The sequence below is a fragment of the Labrus bergylta genome, chromosome 17, assembly GCF_963930695.1.
Source record: "Labrus bergylta chromosome 17, fLabBer1.1, whole genome shotgun sequence".
Classification (NCBI taxonomy): Eukaryota; Metazoa; Chordata; class Actinopteri; order Labriformes; family Labridae; genus Labrus; species Labrus bergylta.
In genome coordinates, this window is record NC_089211.1 from 14,206,310 (window position 1) to 14,223,532 (window position 17,223).

The following is a 17,223-nucleotide window of genomic DNA, read 5'->3' on the forward strand; positions in this document are numbered from 1 at the left end:
GAAGGACATCCGTAAAGTGTGTACACTGGAGTTAATCAGGGCCTGATCTTATTTTAGGGCCTCCACCAGCTGGTGTGGTTTTGGATGCACGTCACAACACTAAACACGATCCATGCATTGCATACGTAACTGATTCATGACTTGCAAAAAAATAAGTTTGATAAAATAATGATTTATTAAAGTTAAGGAGTTAGGAACACTCCTCATCCTCTGGAGTGGGGCTGTGCTCTTCTTCTGGATGTTTGTGCTCTGGTTTGAGGGGGCTGGAAGCAGCAGTTTGGTGCAGGAGTGAGTTCAGTGGACTGCTGTGGCGTCTGAGCTTCCAGGGACGATCAGCTGGCTGATGTCTACTCACAGGAGACATCGGAGTCCTATAAGGAAACATCACAAACAACTTGTTAATATTTTATATATCATCAAATATCATCATAATACACTATGTTATGCTGTCTTTAGCTTATCATAACTTTATTTCACTAAAGCTTTATTTGTAATCTTTATAAAGGGCTTACATACTTTAATGATCCAAGCACCACGTTATCTCCATCTTTCTGTTCATCATCGTAATGGGAACCCTGGATTGAGAGCAGGGGCGTTGGGTCCTGGTCCTCCTCCTCGTCTTGTCTCGTCCTCTTTGTATCTGACAGAGGTGTGAGCACACCTGACAGTTACAGCCGTCTGCACCTGAGTAACAACATACAACAGAGTGAGTCCTGGAAAGAATCACTGAATTACTAATAACACCAACAGTAAGATAAATAAAATAATGCATGATTTACATACCTGTGTCTGTCAGTAATAAAAACTTCAAAGAACAAAAGAGTGAGTCATTTTTAACCTAACAGTCCGCTGACCTCAATGACTATAAGCAAAGACTTGTCTCATTCTCCTCCAGCGTGAAAACGGCCAAGACAACATATCATCAGAACAAGATATGCAATGCCACAGATAAAAGAAAAATGTTTTCTGCTTTCAACTCACTGCTTCAACCACCTCCTCCTCCACCCTCTGATCTGTTCACACCAGACATGTTTGCCTCGTATTTTACTGAAAAGGTTGCATCCATCAGGAACCAGTTTTCTGAGCCTGACCAACTCAGCCCAAAGGCACCAACCAAAAGTGCCTCACTCGACTCATTCTCCTCTCTGACTGAGGATGAAGTCTCTAAGCTTGTGCTAGACTCTCAGCCCACCACCTGTCCTCTGGACCCCATACCATCAAGCCTCCTGCAGACCATTTCCTCTCAGCTTTATGCTGCACTTAAGCATATCATCAACTCCTCTCTGTCAACGGGTGTGTTCCCCACCGCATTCAAGCAAGCTCGGGTGACCCCTCTGCTCAAAAAACCCACACTAAACCCAGCCCAGGTTGAAAACTACAGACCGGTTTCTCTTCTGCCCTTTCTGTCAAAAATACTTGAGCGCAAAGTCTTTAAGCAAGTCTCTGAGTTCCTGTCCAGAAACGATCTGTTTGACCCAAATCAGTCAGGCCACTCTACTGAAACTGCACTACTGCCAGTAATAGAATCGCTACGAGCTTCCATAGATGCGGGTCAGTCCTCAGTTCTATTACTGCTAGACCTGTCTGCTGCCTTTGACACAGTCAATCATCAAATCCTCCTATCCACGCTCTCTGAACTTGGCATCTCAGGATCTGCCCTCTGCTGGTTCGTGTCCTACCTCTCTGGTGGATCCTTTAGAGTGTCGTGGAAGGGAGAAGTTTCCAAAGCGCACAGCTCATCCACAGGGGTACCTCAAGGGTCAGTGCTTGGTCCCCTTCTCTTCTCCATATACACAAGCTCACTTGGTTCAATAATCCGCTCTCATGGCTTCTCATACCACTGCTATGCTGACGATACCCAGCTCTTCCTGTCATTCCCGCCAAACAATGTTACAGTCTCTACAAGGATCTCGTCATGCCTTGCTGATATCTCTAAATGGATGAATGAACGCCACCTTCAACTCAATCTTTCAAAGACTGAGCTCCTTGTCATCCCAGCCAGTCCCTCTATGCAACCACAGATCAATATCCAGCTTGGAACAATCAAACTCATGCCCACAAAGTCTGCCCGGAACCTGGGTGTCATGATTGAAGACCAGCTAACTTTTAAGGTTCAAGTAGCCTCGATTGCCCGGTTATGCCGATTTGCCCTGTACAACATCAGGAAGATCAGACCTTATCTGTCAGAACACGCTACACAGCTCCTGGTAGAGGCTCTTGTGATATCACGCATTGACTATTGCAACTCTCTACTGGCAGGTCTTCCTACATGCACTATCAAACCCCTGCAGATGATACAAAATGCAGCAGCACGACTGGTCTTCAACCTTCCTAAAAGAGCACATGTCTCTCCGCTGTTCATCTCCTTACACTGGCTCCCAGTTACTGCTCGCATCAAATTTAAAACTTTGCTGCTCGCTTACAAAACAGCGACAAAAACGGCTCCTCCTTACTTTAACTCTCTCATCCAGGTCTACACTCCCTCCCGCCCACTACGCTCTGCCAATGAAAGGCGTCTGATCCAACCTTCACAACAGGGTCCTAAGCTGCTGACTAGACTCTTCTCCTCTGTTGCCCCCCGGTGGCGGAATTAACTTCCAAACTCCATTCGATCTGCAGAGTCCCTCTGCATCTTTAAGAAAAAGCTAAAGACCCAGCTCTTTGAAGGCGTCCTGTCATTGCGGTCCGACGAACCCCGTCTTCACCTTCCCTGAGCCATCAGCCCCTTCCTGTTTTAGTGAGTTCAGATATTTGTTTTGCTTTTTGATTTTGGTGAAGAGAGTGTGGAGAGGCTTTAGCACTAAGTGACTGTCTCCTCTGTTCTTACTAGGTGTGTTCAATTGCCAATCAGCTGCCCCCCCTCACAAACACTATGGGAGGAAATGAGGTTCCCTAATAGCCGTCAGCACTGGGAGTTGTAGTTTCCTCCCAAAACATTAAAACATAGCTACCACACCTCCTGTTCACAACCAGCTTTTATATTAACGAAAGAAAGAAAAGCTAACGATCTGTCCGTAACAGTATTTTAAATTACATTATATTATTTGAAATGTTAAGAGCTCTGATGGAGGCTAAAGCAGCAAATCAAACTGAACAAAAAATAAGTAGCGACAGTTTTCAGAAGGTTGGTTGATCTGGCTGCACACCGGGCCAACCATCCTAATCTGAGTCACTGTCCTGCCTTAGACCGTTACGGAGAACCTCCCAGAGACTGTGTCGGAACCTGTTTGAGGAGGATATGAGGCCTGAAGTTGAGGGAGTGGGTTCTTCTCCCTCTTCTCTGAGGCCTTCCTCTGCACTCCTTGGCCTCTGAGCAGGATGCTGCACCTCCTCTTCCTCCTCCCTTCTCCTCTTCCTGGAGGTGATGAGGCCAGACGTGGATGGAGCTGCTTCTTCAGGGATGTGGTCAAGGCAACTCCAAGAGTCCTGGGATGGTGATGGCAGGTCCTCAAAGCGAAGAGGTCTGATGCTGTTCTCATCCTCTGCAGCATCCTCTTCATCGGCCTCTCCACCGTCGTCCAAGTCGTCACCATCCTCTTCATCAGATGACATGGAGCGGTAACCAGAATCCTCTCTGATCGTACGTGAAATGTCCCTCGGCCTAAGAGGAGACCAGCTTTCTTCTTCCTCCTCTCCTCTCTCCTCCTCACAAGAAAACTTTAACATTTGGGTTGTGATTTAATAAGCAACAATCAAAGTTAAAAAGTTAGAAATAGCTTTAAAAATAGATTCACATGTTTATTCTTATGCTGTAACATATAGCTGACAAAAACAGACATTACCTTTTCCCAGCACAGAGTCATCTACTTTAAAATGTCAGAAGAGTGGAAACAACAAACACATACAAATATCTCTCATGTGAAATAACCAGTAACCAAATTATTTTGACTGATAACAGTGTTCAAGGAAGACCAAATCACTTATATCAAGATACATCAAACAACTCACACAAGATTCCTCTGCTGATCCTGATTAAGATCCCAACACAAACACACACACACACACACAATCACAGCAGAGATCACATGTTCGGACATGCAGCATGCAGCATCACCACTTTGTTAGAACATGCTGATTTGAGGAAATTCTTACCTTATGATAAAATACTGATTTGGTCCCAGGCCCAGCCCGCCTATGAGTACAAACATGACGGATGAATCATAGCACAAACTATGACCATTACATTGCACGCACACACACACCAAACAACCCAAGTTAACAATTATCTGGAGCAGACAACAATGGCATTACAACAAATAAATCAAGCACTAATTATGAAACCAATGAGATAAACACAGGAGATTACACAAAAGTCACTGCCGATTCAAAAATAATACACAAATACCAAAGGTCGACCGTGTTTCACATAATTAATAGGCGTTAGAAATCATATTAATTTAGGTTTTATCATTTTTAAATCATGTAATGTAATCATGGGCGGTTCTAGGCAGGAGCCAACAGGGGCCAGTGCCCCTGTAAAACTGACCCCTCCAAAAGGAAGACCCCCCCTAATAACACATACACAGTATTTGACTCACAATCTAGTATTTAATTCTGTTACTGAAACAAACATAAATCATGGTATTTTATGTTGTGGTATTTAATGATGTGCACTATTATTTGGCATTATATATATTAAAGCAATTATCTTTGTCCATTTTTGACCTGGGTTTAATGTTCCCATCTGACAAAACAACTGGCCCCAGTTTGGCCCCCTCAGTAAAAGTGGTCTAGAACCACCACTGAATGTAATAATAGTGTACACAATCAATTCTCCACACAGTGAAAGTCCCTGCTTTGTTTACACATGCATGTTCTGACGTCCTGATGTTTACTGCTGAAAGTTCCATCTTCTCTATGGTAACAAAAATAAACATTATTATGCATTTTATGAAAAATGTTTACTTCAGCATCCTTTGCACAACTCACCACTGCACTGTTGTCTTATTAAGTCTTGTACATATTAGTCTTTGTATATTTTGTATTTGTGTCTTAGATTTCATTTTTATACTTTGTACATAGAGAGTACAGTTCACAGTTCAAAGAAAAAAATCCTTGTGTGTGTAAGCATATATGGCCAATAAAGCTGATTCTGATTCTGGTATGCCCTGCACTACACCACTGCCCACTGGAGATGTACAGTGGGAATATATAGTTTTATATTTATATATAAGATAAGATAAGATAAGATATACTTTATTCATCCCAGCAGGGAAATGTAGGTGTTCCAGCAGCCAGCATACATACAAACACACAACACAACACATATATACATATCCCACCCATACAAAAAACATGAGCCCACAATACAGTTTGATATATGATATATGCAACTCAGGCTAAAGTTTAAAAGTTTAAATGTCTTCTGTCCTTACTTAAAGGGGAGTCGTTATAAAGTGCAATTGCAGTAGGTAAAAAAGTATTTTTAAATCTGTCCTTTTTGCGGCTTAGCTGCTGTAGCCTCCCACTAAAAACACTCTTTTGTTCACACACGAGATTGTGTAAGGGATGCATGTTATTGTCCATAATGTTCAACAGTTTCTGTATCATCCTTCTCCCCATCACCACCTCCAGGGGCTCCACAGCAGTCCCCAGCACAGAGCCAGCCCTCCTAATCAGCTTGTTAAACTTTTTAGAGTCACAAGCCCTGATGCTGCTGCCCCAACAGACGGCTGCAAAGAAAATGGCACTTGCCACAACAGTCTGATAAAACATGGATAACATTTTGCTACACACATTAAAAGACCTAAGCTTCCTCAAGAAGTAAAGTCTGCTCTGACCCTTCTTGTAGACAGCCTCTGTGTGGTGCTTCCAGTCCAGTTTATTGTTCATGTGCACCCCCAAGTATTTATAGCACTCCGCCACCTGCACCTCATCCCCAAAGATAGAGATGGTGCTTGGCTCAGGCCTGTCCCTCCTAAAGTCCACCACCATTTCCTTGGTCTTTGTTACATTTAACATATACAGTATTATATATACAGCATATAATATTCCACACAAGGAATTGAAATTATGTACATGTGCATTAAAAACAACCCCAAGAGACAGTCACAGATCTCCACATTATTAAACTATAAACCTCAAAGAAGAGAAAGAAGACTGGGGGAGCATTTATAGGAAAACATCTATCTATCTATCTATCTTATCATATGCAGGGAAATTTTCATAATATTGATGGAAATACATTTATACTTCTACCGCTCAGTAATGAAACCATGAAAATATTTGTATTTCTTCCTAATCCAGCAGATGGTGTTGTTTGAGTCACACAAACGCCCCGCCCATCTGATTTCCAGACCCCGCCCACTTCCGCGTGCTGCAGTGAGTTATTACCACAGACCGTAAGAATATTGCTCAATGTTCACGCCCCCTCTCAGCTCTGGCACAGCTCGTGCACCGGTGTGGTTACAGGGGGATGGAGTAGCGTTTTAGATGAAGGAAGGCATGGATACCATTGAAGAAAAACCAAGCAAAACAGTGGACATATACCGTGATACATGGGTCCGCTTCCTAGGTATGTAATCCCATTTTCCTGTGGTAGTCGCTCTTTTCTCGTTTTTTTTTTTTTTTAATCTCTGCACACTTCCAAATCAAGAGAGTAGTTGACGTTAATCTGAAGCCTTTTTTGACCCTCAAAAACTAGCTCGCTGAAGGTTAGCATGCAGCTGGCTAACCCCTCCAAACATCTATTTTTAGCAAACTTGGCTGTTAAAGGTCAATTTGTTGCCACAGGACGTAAAGGACGACGGAGTCCAAACGCTGTCGTTGCTGCTTTTGTTTCCGTAACGCGTTTGAAACACGAGCTTTAAAAAAAAAAAATGACTTTGTCGCTCAGGTAGGTAGTTGCCGAGCAAGTTGAGGCGGTGACTCACAACCCCGACGAAAACGCCTGAAGGCATGTTCAGACTGACACAAAGCTGTGGCAGATAGAAATTACCGGGACTTGACTTTTTTTTAAAGCTATTGTAACATCTGGATGGTAAGTGTGCAGAGAAGGGCATGAACACACTGAAGGGCATTCATACTGCACCAGTTTCCCTGTTGAATCTAATGTAATGCTCCACCACAGCAAACTTTGGGCAGCAGTATCCATGCTGTGCCAAGAGCATCAATTAACCTCTTAAGAAAGCCAGAATCTATTTTCTCACAAATTACAATGAATACATTGAATTGAAGTTGTGTAGTATATCTTACAAATCAACGTAATCCTCCTCAGACAGCACGGAAACAAACCTTTAAAAGCACAGCCTTTTACAGACAGAAACTTTGAGCAGAATCAAACGCATTGGTGAGCAGCTGTCAGATGGATGTGAAGAAGGCAGCTGAAAAATCCTCCAACTTGTTGTGGATTTTTCTGTTGGTAATGAAAGATCTCAAGTCAAAGTCTTTTGTCTTCGTGTATTTTATTGCATATAGTAAAAAGTTCTTCTGCAAAAGGGGGTAATCGGCTACAAAAGTAACATCAGTCACAAGGGCATCAAAGATTCCCGGGGCAGTCCGGGTTGCAGAGCATATTTATACTTTCACAGGGTGTAGGTATTTTGCACATACATGAGTGATACATCGTCATTGGTTTCAGCTTGCCCTAGTGACTACGCCTTCTGCTAGTTTGCCTGGTGATTTATCTATGCAAGCTTCTATAAGGCACCTGGTACCCTTTGTCAGGAGGGCACTGATCTAAGGCCATGCTGTACCCAGATCCTGAGGAGCGTACCTGTTGGAGATACAGAGATACAGTTTCTAAATGCTAAATGACGCACGAACATCCTAATCTTTTAAGGTCAAACGAAGGCAACAGACAGATGGTTTGATTACACGCCACATTTATAAATGGACAGACCCCAAAGAGATCAACTTTGAGATTTGAAAAAATGCAATTTAAGTGTATACGTTATAATATATAACTTCTGCTGAAATTCATTGTGGCAGTAATTATTTTACTTATTGCAAACAAAGCATTTTATTCTGTTATGCATTTTCCCCTTTTGAAATAGTTACATAGTGACACCTTACTATTTTTCTTTTTCCAAACATACATTTCTTCCCAGCCTTTACATTTTTCTAATAATCTGTCATCTGGGAAAGTTTTTTGTTTTTTTTTACTGCTTTGGAACAAATGGTATAGTTGTTATGCAACAAATCACACATTCACTGGCAGAGCCACTTTAAACGCTTTGACATAATGCATTAGCGGATATTTAAATAGATGTTTTATTTGTAGTGCGAGGATCCTTGCATTGAGTAATTTGTTTAGATTTTTAATTTTTTAAAAATATTTATTTTTGGACGTTTTGTGCCTTTTATTGGAGAGATAGGACAGAAGATAGAGTCAGAAATCAGGGTGAGAGAAAGTGGGGAATGACATGCTGGAAAGGAGCCACAGGTTGGATTTGAACCTGGGCCGTCCACTTGGAGGACTATAGCCTCCATACATGGGGCGCACACTTACCAATGCGCCACCAGCGCCCCGATTGGTTTAGATTTCTGTTTGCTTTACATGTCATCAAAATATATGTAAAATAATATTTAAAAAAAACAAACAATTTTTTAGTAACTTATACAATCCACTTTTGGCGTATTACTGCAGAATGTCTGTATAAAATGAGACTCTTGACTTCTCGACAGACAGTTCTTCCTTTTTTCTCACTCACCATCCAAGCCTTCATACCTTGCACTCACCCTGCGCCATATGTCATTCTTTATCTCCAGTTTCTTTGTTCTTCTTTCAACGTCTGGTGAACACACATAGAGACAGACAAAGGTCTGAATGTTGAAGTGTAACATGAAACCTTTTGTTGACAGGCCAAAGTGAAGCTCCAGCCTTTGTTGCTTGGCATATGTTATTATTAACTAAGTACCTTGCTGATAAGATAATCTTATCTTGTCTCTCCTCTTTATAATGTTTAAATTTTACCAGTACAGCTCTCTGCTATGGGGTAAAAAAATCCTCTTATTGTCTTTCTCAGCCTTTAAACAGCCGATACGTTGACTTGACTTAGGAATGTAAAGGTTCCTTTAAAGGTTTACAATCAATGCAAAGAAAATGTTGGTGAGTAATAACTGTAATCTGTTGGTGGCAGAGGGACTCGTAAGTCCAATAAGCAACTGAAAACTGTGATAATGGAAGGCCATAGCTTCCTTTAAATTCAATACAATGCAACATAAATGTTGATGATGTTTTGCACCAGTCAATGTTTCTATCCCCATACTGAAACCTAAACTTAGGTTGTTGCAGATGCTAACCCCCCCCCCCCCCAACCAATATCTGAAACCTGTCAATCACATTGTATGAAAGCTATTTAGATAATAGTTGTGAAGTAACATAAAGCAAGAAAAAGAGAAACTATGTCTAATGTGGAGCAGTGGTATCATGAAACCTAAGGTAAAAAAAACACAAGTGTCTTATCAGTGAATATCAGATGTGAGGATCAATGAGATTTGTTCTGATCAGTTTCCTCAATAAATTCTGTTTTGATTTCTGCAAGTGAAGGACAATATGTAGTCAACATATTTGATGTTTTAATCCTTCCCTGGTTTTCTACTTTATTAAGCTGAAGCAATAGAAAAACAAACTGTGTCCAGAGAAAGAGACTAAAGGCTGCGTCAGAGTTTGACCACACTCTGATAAGTCTGTATTCATTGAAGCAAAGATAAAGGTTGTCTGGAGCTCCATTTATCAGTGATTTACATGAACTCTGGCGTTTAGCACAGGTGACGTCTTTATAAGAGCCCAGAGAGGCTTTTGAACTATTCAGCCTCTGTGAAATTTGTCACAATTTCCCAAACGTTTCTATCCGTTTCCACCGTGTCAGAGATAACGTTTAGGCTTATTAACCTCTTGATATATGCACAGGAATCCAGAGACACTGAGTGTTTAAATAATGAATGCACTGCCCCATTACTTTGAATGGAACCGAACCAGAGTTCATTTTTGATAAATGTTAAGTCCTAATGATTCTCTTTTATAGACCTGATTCTGACGTCTTCTCAGCTGGGTGACCACCTGAAGCATTTAGAGGAGACTATGAAGGTCAAAAGTCATATTTGAGTTCATGTGTGTTTGCCCCCACAGGCTACTCCAATGAGGTGGGAGAGGCTTTTCGGGCGCTGGTGCCGCCGAGTTTTGTGTGGGGCAGCTATGCTGTGGCCACTGCATACGTCACTGCTGATGCTGTGGACAAAGGGAAGAAAGCAGCTGTGGTAAGATATTAACGTGTGTGTGTGTGTGGTTTGTCTCAATATGTAATGAGAAAGGAGATAAAGAATATACTAGGTCAACAGCATCTTATATCACTTGTTTGCTAATGCTACAAGGGGGATTAAACGAGTAATCTGATGGCTGATGTGATGCATTAACAAGACAGCAGAACATTTTTTTCTAAGCACCATATGGTTATGCTCATTTTTGTTTTATCAACTTTCACTGCCTCAGGCTACAAGCAATGAGTGAGATTTAGTTGTCTGACATGTAAATTAAACGGGTGAATAGATGCAACTGTTTACAAGCACAGGCAGACGTGGGTCACACGCTCAACAGGTTTGTTATCGCTGTCTTTTATGATCTAACAGAGGCTGGGTCTTTAAATAAAGAGAAGCAGACTAGAATATAAAGTCCTGATAATGAATAAACTGATTTAGTGTTTCTACTGTGTTATAAAACCTGATTGCGACAGCTGTGACTACCCTCATTTTCTTGATCCTCCATCTGTTCCTCAAGGCCCACGGGGACAACCCGGGGAAGACAACACGGGTAGCGGTGGCGGTGGTGGACACGTTCGTGTGGCAGGCCCTTGCCTCTGTGATAATCCCGGGCTTCACCATTAACCGCGTGTGTGCTGCGTCACTATACCTGCTGGGCAAAAGCACCAAGTGGCCCCTTACTGTCCGCAAGTGGACCACCACAGCAATAGGCCTCTCTACAATCCCCTTCATCATCACTCCTATTGACAGGTTGGCTCTTTGTTTGCATGTCGATTATGTAAGCCGCTCATTATGTAAGGTTTGATTTTTTTTTTTTTCTTTGTGGGTAAGGCTTCAGTCGCTGCTGCGTTGGTAGAAAAATCATTGCTCACAGCAGATGAAGTGATGATCTGTCATTTATTTCTTTACTCTGTATTTACACTGCGGGAGGTGAAATCGTCAGTCTGGTGAGATTTTATTTTAGAAAACCAAATTTTAAGACCAAAAAAATTCTGTACAAATGAGAAATTACGTGATGTATATGTGAGTTGTTTTTATATCACAGAAAAAAACTAAAGTCTGATTGATACAGACAAAGAACATGATTATTGAGACCCAGTGAACTGTCATTTTGTTGAAAAGGGATTAGTATATATATTAATATATGTTTGCATTTGATTAAACAATACTACCTCATTTTAGTTTAAAAAAAGAGTCTCACTTATAGTTATTTTATATATATTTAAGAACTTAAGTGTTTCGATTGCATTCAGAGGTAATCATTGGGGCGCTCGATAGCCTAGCGGAATCCGACCTCGGCCCTTTGCTGCACATCATCACCTCGCTCTCTACCCCCGACATTTCATGACTCTCTTCAGCTGTCCAATCCAATAAAGGTAAAAATGGTCCAAAAAAGATGAATAAATAAAGAGTGCATTATTAATGACAGAATTAAAGATATGCTAAACCAGGGACATACCCCCGTACACTGCAATATTGTGCAACTTATTTTTAAATGTGTCAGCATGACAGCTCTCCGCAAAAAAAGCCAGCTAACAAAACTGCAGAGTCTTACTCCCTTTCCTTTTATTTAACTCAATTATTTTCACTTTAAACAAATATAACAGATTTATAGCCAGAAGAGACGCATGATTCCTTCATTACTTATCTTCAAACCTACACCAATTACCCCTTCCTCCAATAACTTGATTGACTTTTCAACGCGTCTCTTCAGAGTGGATGGTAAAGTAAAATATTAAACGCTCTAACTCCTTTACATGTTTCAATTCAAGCGCCTGATAATGAAAACATTTGGGAAATGGAAACGTAATGAAGTTTATATTCCATTAGTAGGTGGTAAAATATGATGATGGTGTAACCAGCAGTGGAAATAACTAATATCTGGTGCCAACTCTGACAACATAGAAGCTTTAAATGAAAGGTTTCACTCCTCCTGGTTTCATTTGTGGGGCTGCTCTTGTTTAGTGACAAAAGTAGACGCTTCTTTTCTTTCCCTCTGTAAGGATCAACAGAGAGCTGACTTCACTGATACTCTGTATAGATACAGCTTTTTCATCAACCTCTTCTTCTTTCACAAAATGAATTCAGAAATGTTCCACCATGTCCAACCTCAGAACTTTTTCTCTTTGCTCTACTTGTAGGTCAGTGGATTACCTGCTGGATTCCAGCCTTCGGAAGGTCTACAATGAGGAAGAAAAGCACAAATAAAAAAGGGATCATGCAGGTGAAATGGTCCTCTCCGTGTCAGGGACAAGTCCAGTCGAAGCAGACCGGTGCTGATTATTCCACACTGTGAAGCACTAAAGAAATGTGAAGAAGGATTTCATGGAGCTTGACTCTACGGCCAGTCCAAGATAGAGACATACAATTGATTTCATTTCAAAAGTTTATAACTTTCAACAGTAAGTTAAGTTGTTAAAAATGAAATCCTTCTTCTTTGAGGATCCTTAAATTTAACCCCACAGGGCATTCTGGGTAGTGACACCAGGAGTTATAAGCAGGGATATAACCGTATTAAAAGGAATAAAAAAGTCAGCTTTATACGGTGAAATCCTTGTTAAAGAATTATTTGGCAGAAATATAGTTAGAAGCACTATAGTAGAGTGCTGTTATGTCCTGTGATCCTCCTCACAGACAAACCCTGCCTACACTGTAGAGTCTTCACCTCATGTCCAGGAGATATCCACTCCTCCTGTGTTTGTTAGCCATAGTCAGTAGTACTGTAATGACAGGCCCAATAACCGTCTCTTCCATTGCTCACTTCAAAACGTCTTCAGCTGTATTCTTGTTTTTTTCTACACAGAGATGTCTGTTACTTGGAGCAAGCTGTTCCAAGAGATGCACTTTTACATGGTTTCATTCTATGGTATTGTTAAACATGTGAGCCTGCGCTGGGAGCATCTTTCTCACCGTGGTTACATTCTGTTTTCTCTAAATGGTTTACGGGTCTGTGAGACTTGTGCAGTCAGTCAACCTCACAAGTCTTTCAAAATTATTACTCAGTTTAAGTTTTCTCATCTTTTACATTTCTCTGAAAATCTTCTATATGTCTAGTTTGAAAATGTTATCTATACAAGATTTGTTATTTAAAACTGTCTTTTCTGCATCAGGAGTCCACATGTTTTCATTAGTGTTGTAGTACTCCAAAATCGGTCTTGGTCTCAAGCCACTTTTGAAGACCTAGTCTCTGTCTCGTGTCTGTTACTCGGTCTTGTGTCAGTCTCAGACTGGGTGGATTTGGATTTTAAATCAAGACCTCTCAAGACCACCACTGATAGGCTTCTTTCATTACTGTGATTAGAAGGAAAATGCCCCTTTCTAAAAGAACTAATAATTTCAATTAATTCATAATTCAATTTTTATTCCACATTTGATGATATTTATGATCGTGGTCTTGACTTGGTCTCGATCCCTAAATGTCTCGGTCTTGGGTATGTCTTTGTCTTGGTTGGTGTGTTCTTGACTACAACGCTAGTGTTGATTATGTTTGGCTCAAGATAAAATGGTGACATCATTTAAAAAACTGTTATAAAGAAATATATATAGCTAAATCCTTTGAGTTTGAAACTTTACACATAAAATCAAGCTTTAAACACGTTTCCCTCCTTGATGCAAAAGAGTAGATGCAATATATTTTTCTCTAAAACGTCGAGGTCAGTGTCATTCAAATGCAGGAAAGGGATTCTTTTAGAAATACTCAGATGATTTATATTTATATTATTTGAAGAGCCATAAAACTGTATATAGTGTATCTCATCTTGAGCTATGCAAGGGAAACAATTTGTTGTGTTAAACATGAGCTCTACAAACTTACGGGATTGTTGACACACTTTATAAAAGGCTTGTCGTTACATAATGGTTAAATGTGGGGATGTGAGAAGGAAAATCTTATGCAAATAAATAGGAGCTTAAAATTGGGATGGGCAGTCACAAAGGCAACGAGGGACGCCCTGCATTGGGAATGGTTACCGTTTCATATGATGGAGTATGTATACACAAATGTAGCATTTTTGCAATACTTAGTGTAATGTTTTAGTGTTTCACTGTCCTCTCTGCTATTCAAGCACAAGGTGAGAGTTTGGCGAGTTCTTGTTTAAACTTGTTCCACATTAGATTACCTTTGTGTCTTACCTTTTTGTTTTTCTGTCATACTGATGGAGAAGAGGGTGGTAAAATGGGTTGTAGCTATGCTCGTGGTTTGACTTGTGATTCAGAAAACGGACTCAACCTGTTCATGAGTATGATCAAGATGTATCTAACAGTATAGGATTTTTTTAAATATTGGAAACACGTCTGCTCAAAGCTCTGATGTGTGAGAGATGTTATTCTCACCTTGTTTAAAGAACAGTCTCTTTCATGACTATTTGTCATGGAAAAGCAGGAAAATAGTAAATGTAATAACAAAGGTGCTAAAGTCAAACATCTTAATAAAGTTTCTTCCCTGTCAGCCATGCCAGTGATTTATTGTGCATATGATCATGACCCTGGATCTTTGACTCCTAAATATAAAGCAACAACTATTAATGTTACACATTACAGTGTGTGTCACATGTTAGAGTTGGCAATGAGGAAGGCATTTAGATGCAGCCCTAGTAATAAAATAAGATATTAATTGTCAATTTGAACATTTCATACTGTACAATGATCATTGTTGTTTTTATTGTCTTAGCTACAAGTAGAAACCACCCGTTTACCCTTCTCAACATTTCTGTCACATTTTCTTCAGCGCCATTATGTTCAGATGTGGGTTTTATGAGTCACTTTTTCAGCTTTAATTGGGTAAAGAAAACTGCATCTTTCTTCTGCTTACTGTTGTTCATAAGGTGACGGTTATTTTTCAAGTGTCAAATGCTTTGTTCCTTACAGTGGACACTTTATCTTCAGCACTTCTCATTTTCTGTAAGAACATAATGAAACACTGGAGATTAAAAACATTGTAAATCTGTAGTGAAATAAACGATGGAACTATGAGCCTGCCTGGATTTTCTTTCCAAAAACACAAATCACACCTTTAAAAACATTTGGCCCGTTTCACACGTGTACATTTACATGAGGAACTTGCAAAGTAGATTTTCTCCGTTTCATGTAATTTCCAACATTTATCTTTTACCACAAATCATGGACAGCAACCTATTTTAGCTTTAGAGAAAAGTGATCAGCTCAGTATGTGTGTAAAAAAATGGTTTAATTAGAACACCTTTCACAGTGTGAGCTCATGTGGCAGAGTAACTACTTAGTCTTTTTGCAGGCACAGTGTCTTCTTCCTGAGTAAAACCTGTCATCATCAGATGAACAGTGTTTTTTCAAGGAAAAGTCAAACCAATGAAGGAGAGCCACTCAAGTCATTTCTCTTGATTGAATCAGGAGGCCACAGCTGAGGCCAATTCTGTAGATGAAGTGAGCACATAAAAAGCTTCCGAAATCAGCGCAGGCAGGTGCAGTGATGTTCGTTCTCATTTTTGTGTTCTTGGCTCTGTTGGCCACATCATCATCATCAGCTCAACCAGGTATGAAAAAAAGAAAAAGCTTAAATGTGCTGTGAGGCTGAGGAAATGTAACCACCACGCTCCTGACATGTTTAATGTTTTTCAGGGTTTCCTCGATATATCCAGGGCCGGTGGATTACCGCTGATGAGAAGCCAGATAATGAAGAAACAGAAGAACAATCACAGGCAGGAGAGGATGCTGTATGGTCCAACAATCTCATGGAAGATGTTCAACTGGTGACACCAAGTGACCAGGACTCGCAGACCACTCCAGACCCAAACGCTATTCAAGCACAAGGTGAGAGTTTGGCGAGTTCTTGTTGAAACTTGTTCCACATTAGATTAACTTTGTGTCTTACCTTTTTGTTTTTCTGTCATACTGATGGAGAAGAGTGTGGTAAAATGGGTTGTAGCTATGCTCGTGGTTTGATTTCAGAAAATGGACTCAACCTGTTCATGAGTATGATCAAGATGTATCTAACCGTATAGGATTTTTTTAAATATTGGGAACCCGCCTGCTCAAAGCTCTGATGTGAGAGATGTTATTCTCACCTTGTTTAAAGAACAGTCTCTTTCATGACAATTTGTCATGGAAAAGCAGGAAAAGAGCAAATGTAATGAAGGTGTCACAGTCAAACAGCTTAATAAACTTGACCCTGGATCTTTGACTCAGAAACAGAAGAACACTCAAAGGCAGTAGAGGATGCTGTATGGTCCAACGACCCCATGGAAGAGGTTCAACTGGTGACACAAAGTGACCAGGACTTGCAGACCACTCCAGACTCAAGTGCTATTCAAGCACAAGGTGAGAGTTTGGCGAGTTCTTGTTTAAACTTGTTCCACATTAGATTAACTTTGTGTCTTACCTTTTTTTGTTTTTCTGTCCTGTTCTCAGAGTTGGATAAAGTAGAAAAAACTGCTGCGTGGAAAATCGTCCTGGTTGTAGGCATCCTGTTGGTGTCTCTTGTGGGTTCTGTGAGCATGGTTTATTATTATTGTGTCTGGAGGGGAGGCAGGATTCACTATCAGGCTCAGAAGGAGGGCTTCTCCTAAAATAAAGTACCCCCCCTGAGTAAAAACCTTAATTTCGTAGTTTTTCTCCAACACTAGGCCATGGACTATACAATGGAACATGATTGGGGTCACTTTCTGTCAACAGCTTCTACGAGAGGGTACAGATTCTTAAAACAGTTGTGGGTGCTTCTGGTTGATTTGATTAAGTGTGTGTGTTTTTAGTCTGGGCAGTCAAATACTTTAAAGCACATCAGGCTTTGAAGCTCATGAATGTGAAAATGTACTTTACCTACGAAGAGTAGTTAGAAGGAATGTTTAACTGCATGTGATTTCTGAAACTAGTAATGTACAAAGAGTGTCTAAAAACGGGTCCGAAAGATCAATCAAATTTTATTTGTACAGTGCAAATGATATTTCATGACACTTTCCAAAAAGAGCAGGTTTAGATAGTTTCCCTTATTTACACGGACCCACCATGAGCGCAGCATTTAGCAAAGTAACAGTGGCATGGATAAACGGGCAG

The 17,223-nt window shown here is 40.5% G+C and overlaps 1 protein-coding gene and 1 long non-coding RNA gene across 4 annotated transcripts; one reads left to right on the forward strand and one right to left on the reverse strand.

Annotated features, from left to right (window-relative positions):
• Window positions 1–35: 35 nt before the first annotated feature.
• On the reverse strand, window positions 36–4,127 carry LOC136183193 (uncharacterized). The gene is made up of 3 exons (XR_010669028.1): window positions 4,093–4,127; window positions 517–684; window positions 36–371 (listed from the first exon to the last, which is right to left on the reverse strand). It is a non-coding gene; the product is annotated as an uncharacterized lncRNA (long non-coding RNA).
• A 2,228-nt stretch (window positions 4,128–6,355) lies between these two features.
• Window positions 6,356–16,771, forward strand: mtfp1 (mitochondrial fission process 1). 3 transcript variants are annotated; one of them, XM_065965704.1, is made up of 7 exons: window positions 6,356–6,514; window positions 10,073–10,200; window positions 10,718–10,950; window positions 12,342–15,707; window positions 15,793–15,984; window positions 16,360–16,491; window positions 16,582–16,771. In XM_065965704.1, exons 1-4 carry the CDS (start codon window positions 6,433–6,435, stop codon window positions 12,406–12,408), a joined length of 510 nt encoding a protein of 169 aa, XP_065821776.1. In that variant the 5' UTR covers window positions 6,356–6,432; the 3' UTR covers window positions 12,409–15,707; window positions 15,793–15,984; window positions 16,360–16,491; window positions 16,582–16,771. The 3 variants fall into 3 exon arrangements, with proteins under 3 accessions (XP_065821776.1, XP_020485547.2, XP_020485548.2); XM_020629891.3 differs by lacking the exons at window positions 6,356–6,514; window positions 10,073–10,200; window positions 10,718–10,950 and having other exon boundaries at window positions 15,588–15,707; XM_020629892.3 differs by lacking the exons at window positions 6,356–6,514; window positions 10,073–10,200; window positions 10,718–10,950 and having other exon boundaries at window positions 15,588–15,707; window positions 16,366–16,491.
• The last annotated feature ends 452 nt before the right edge of the window (window positions 16,772–17,223 follow it).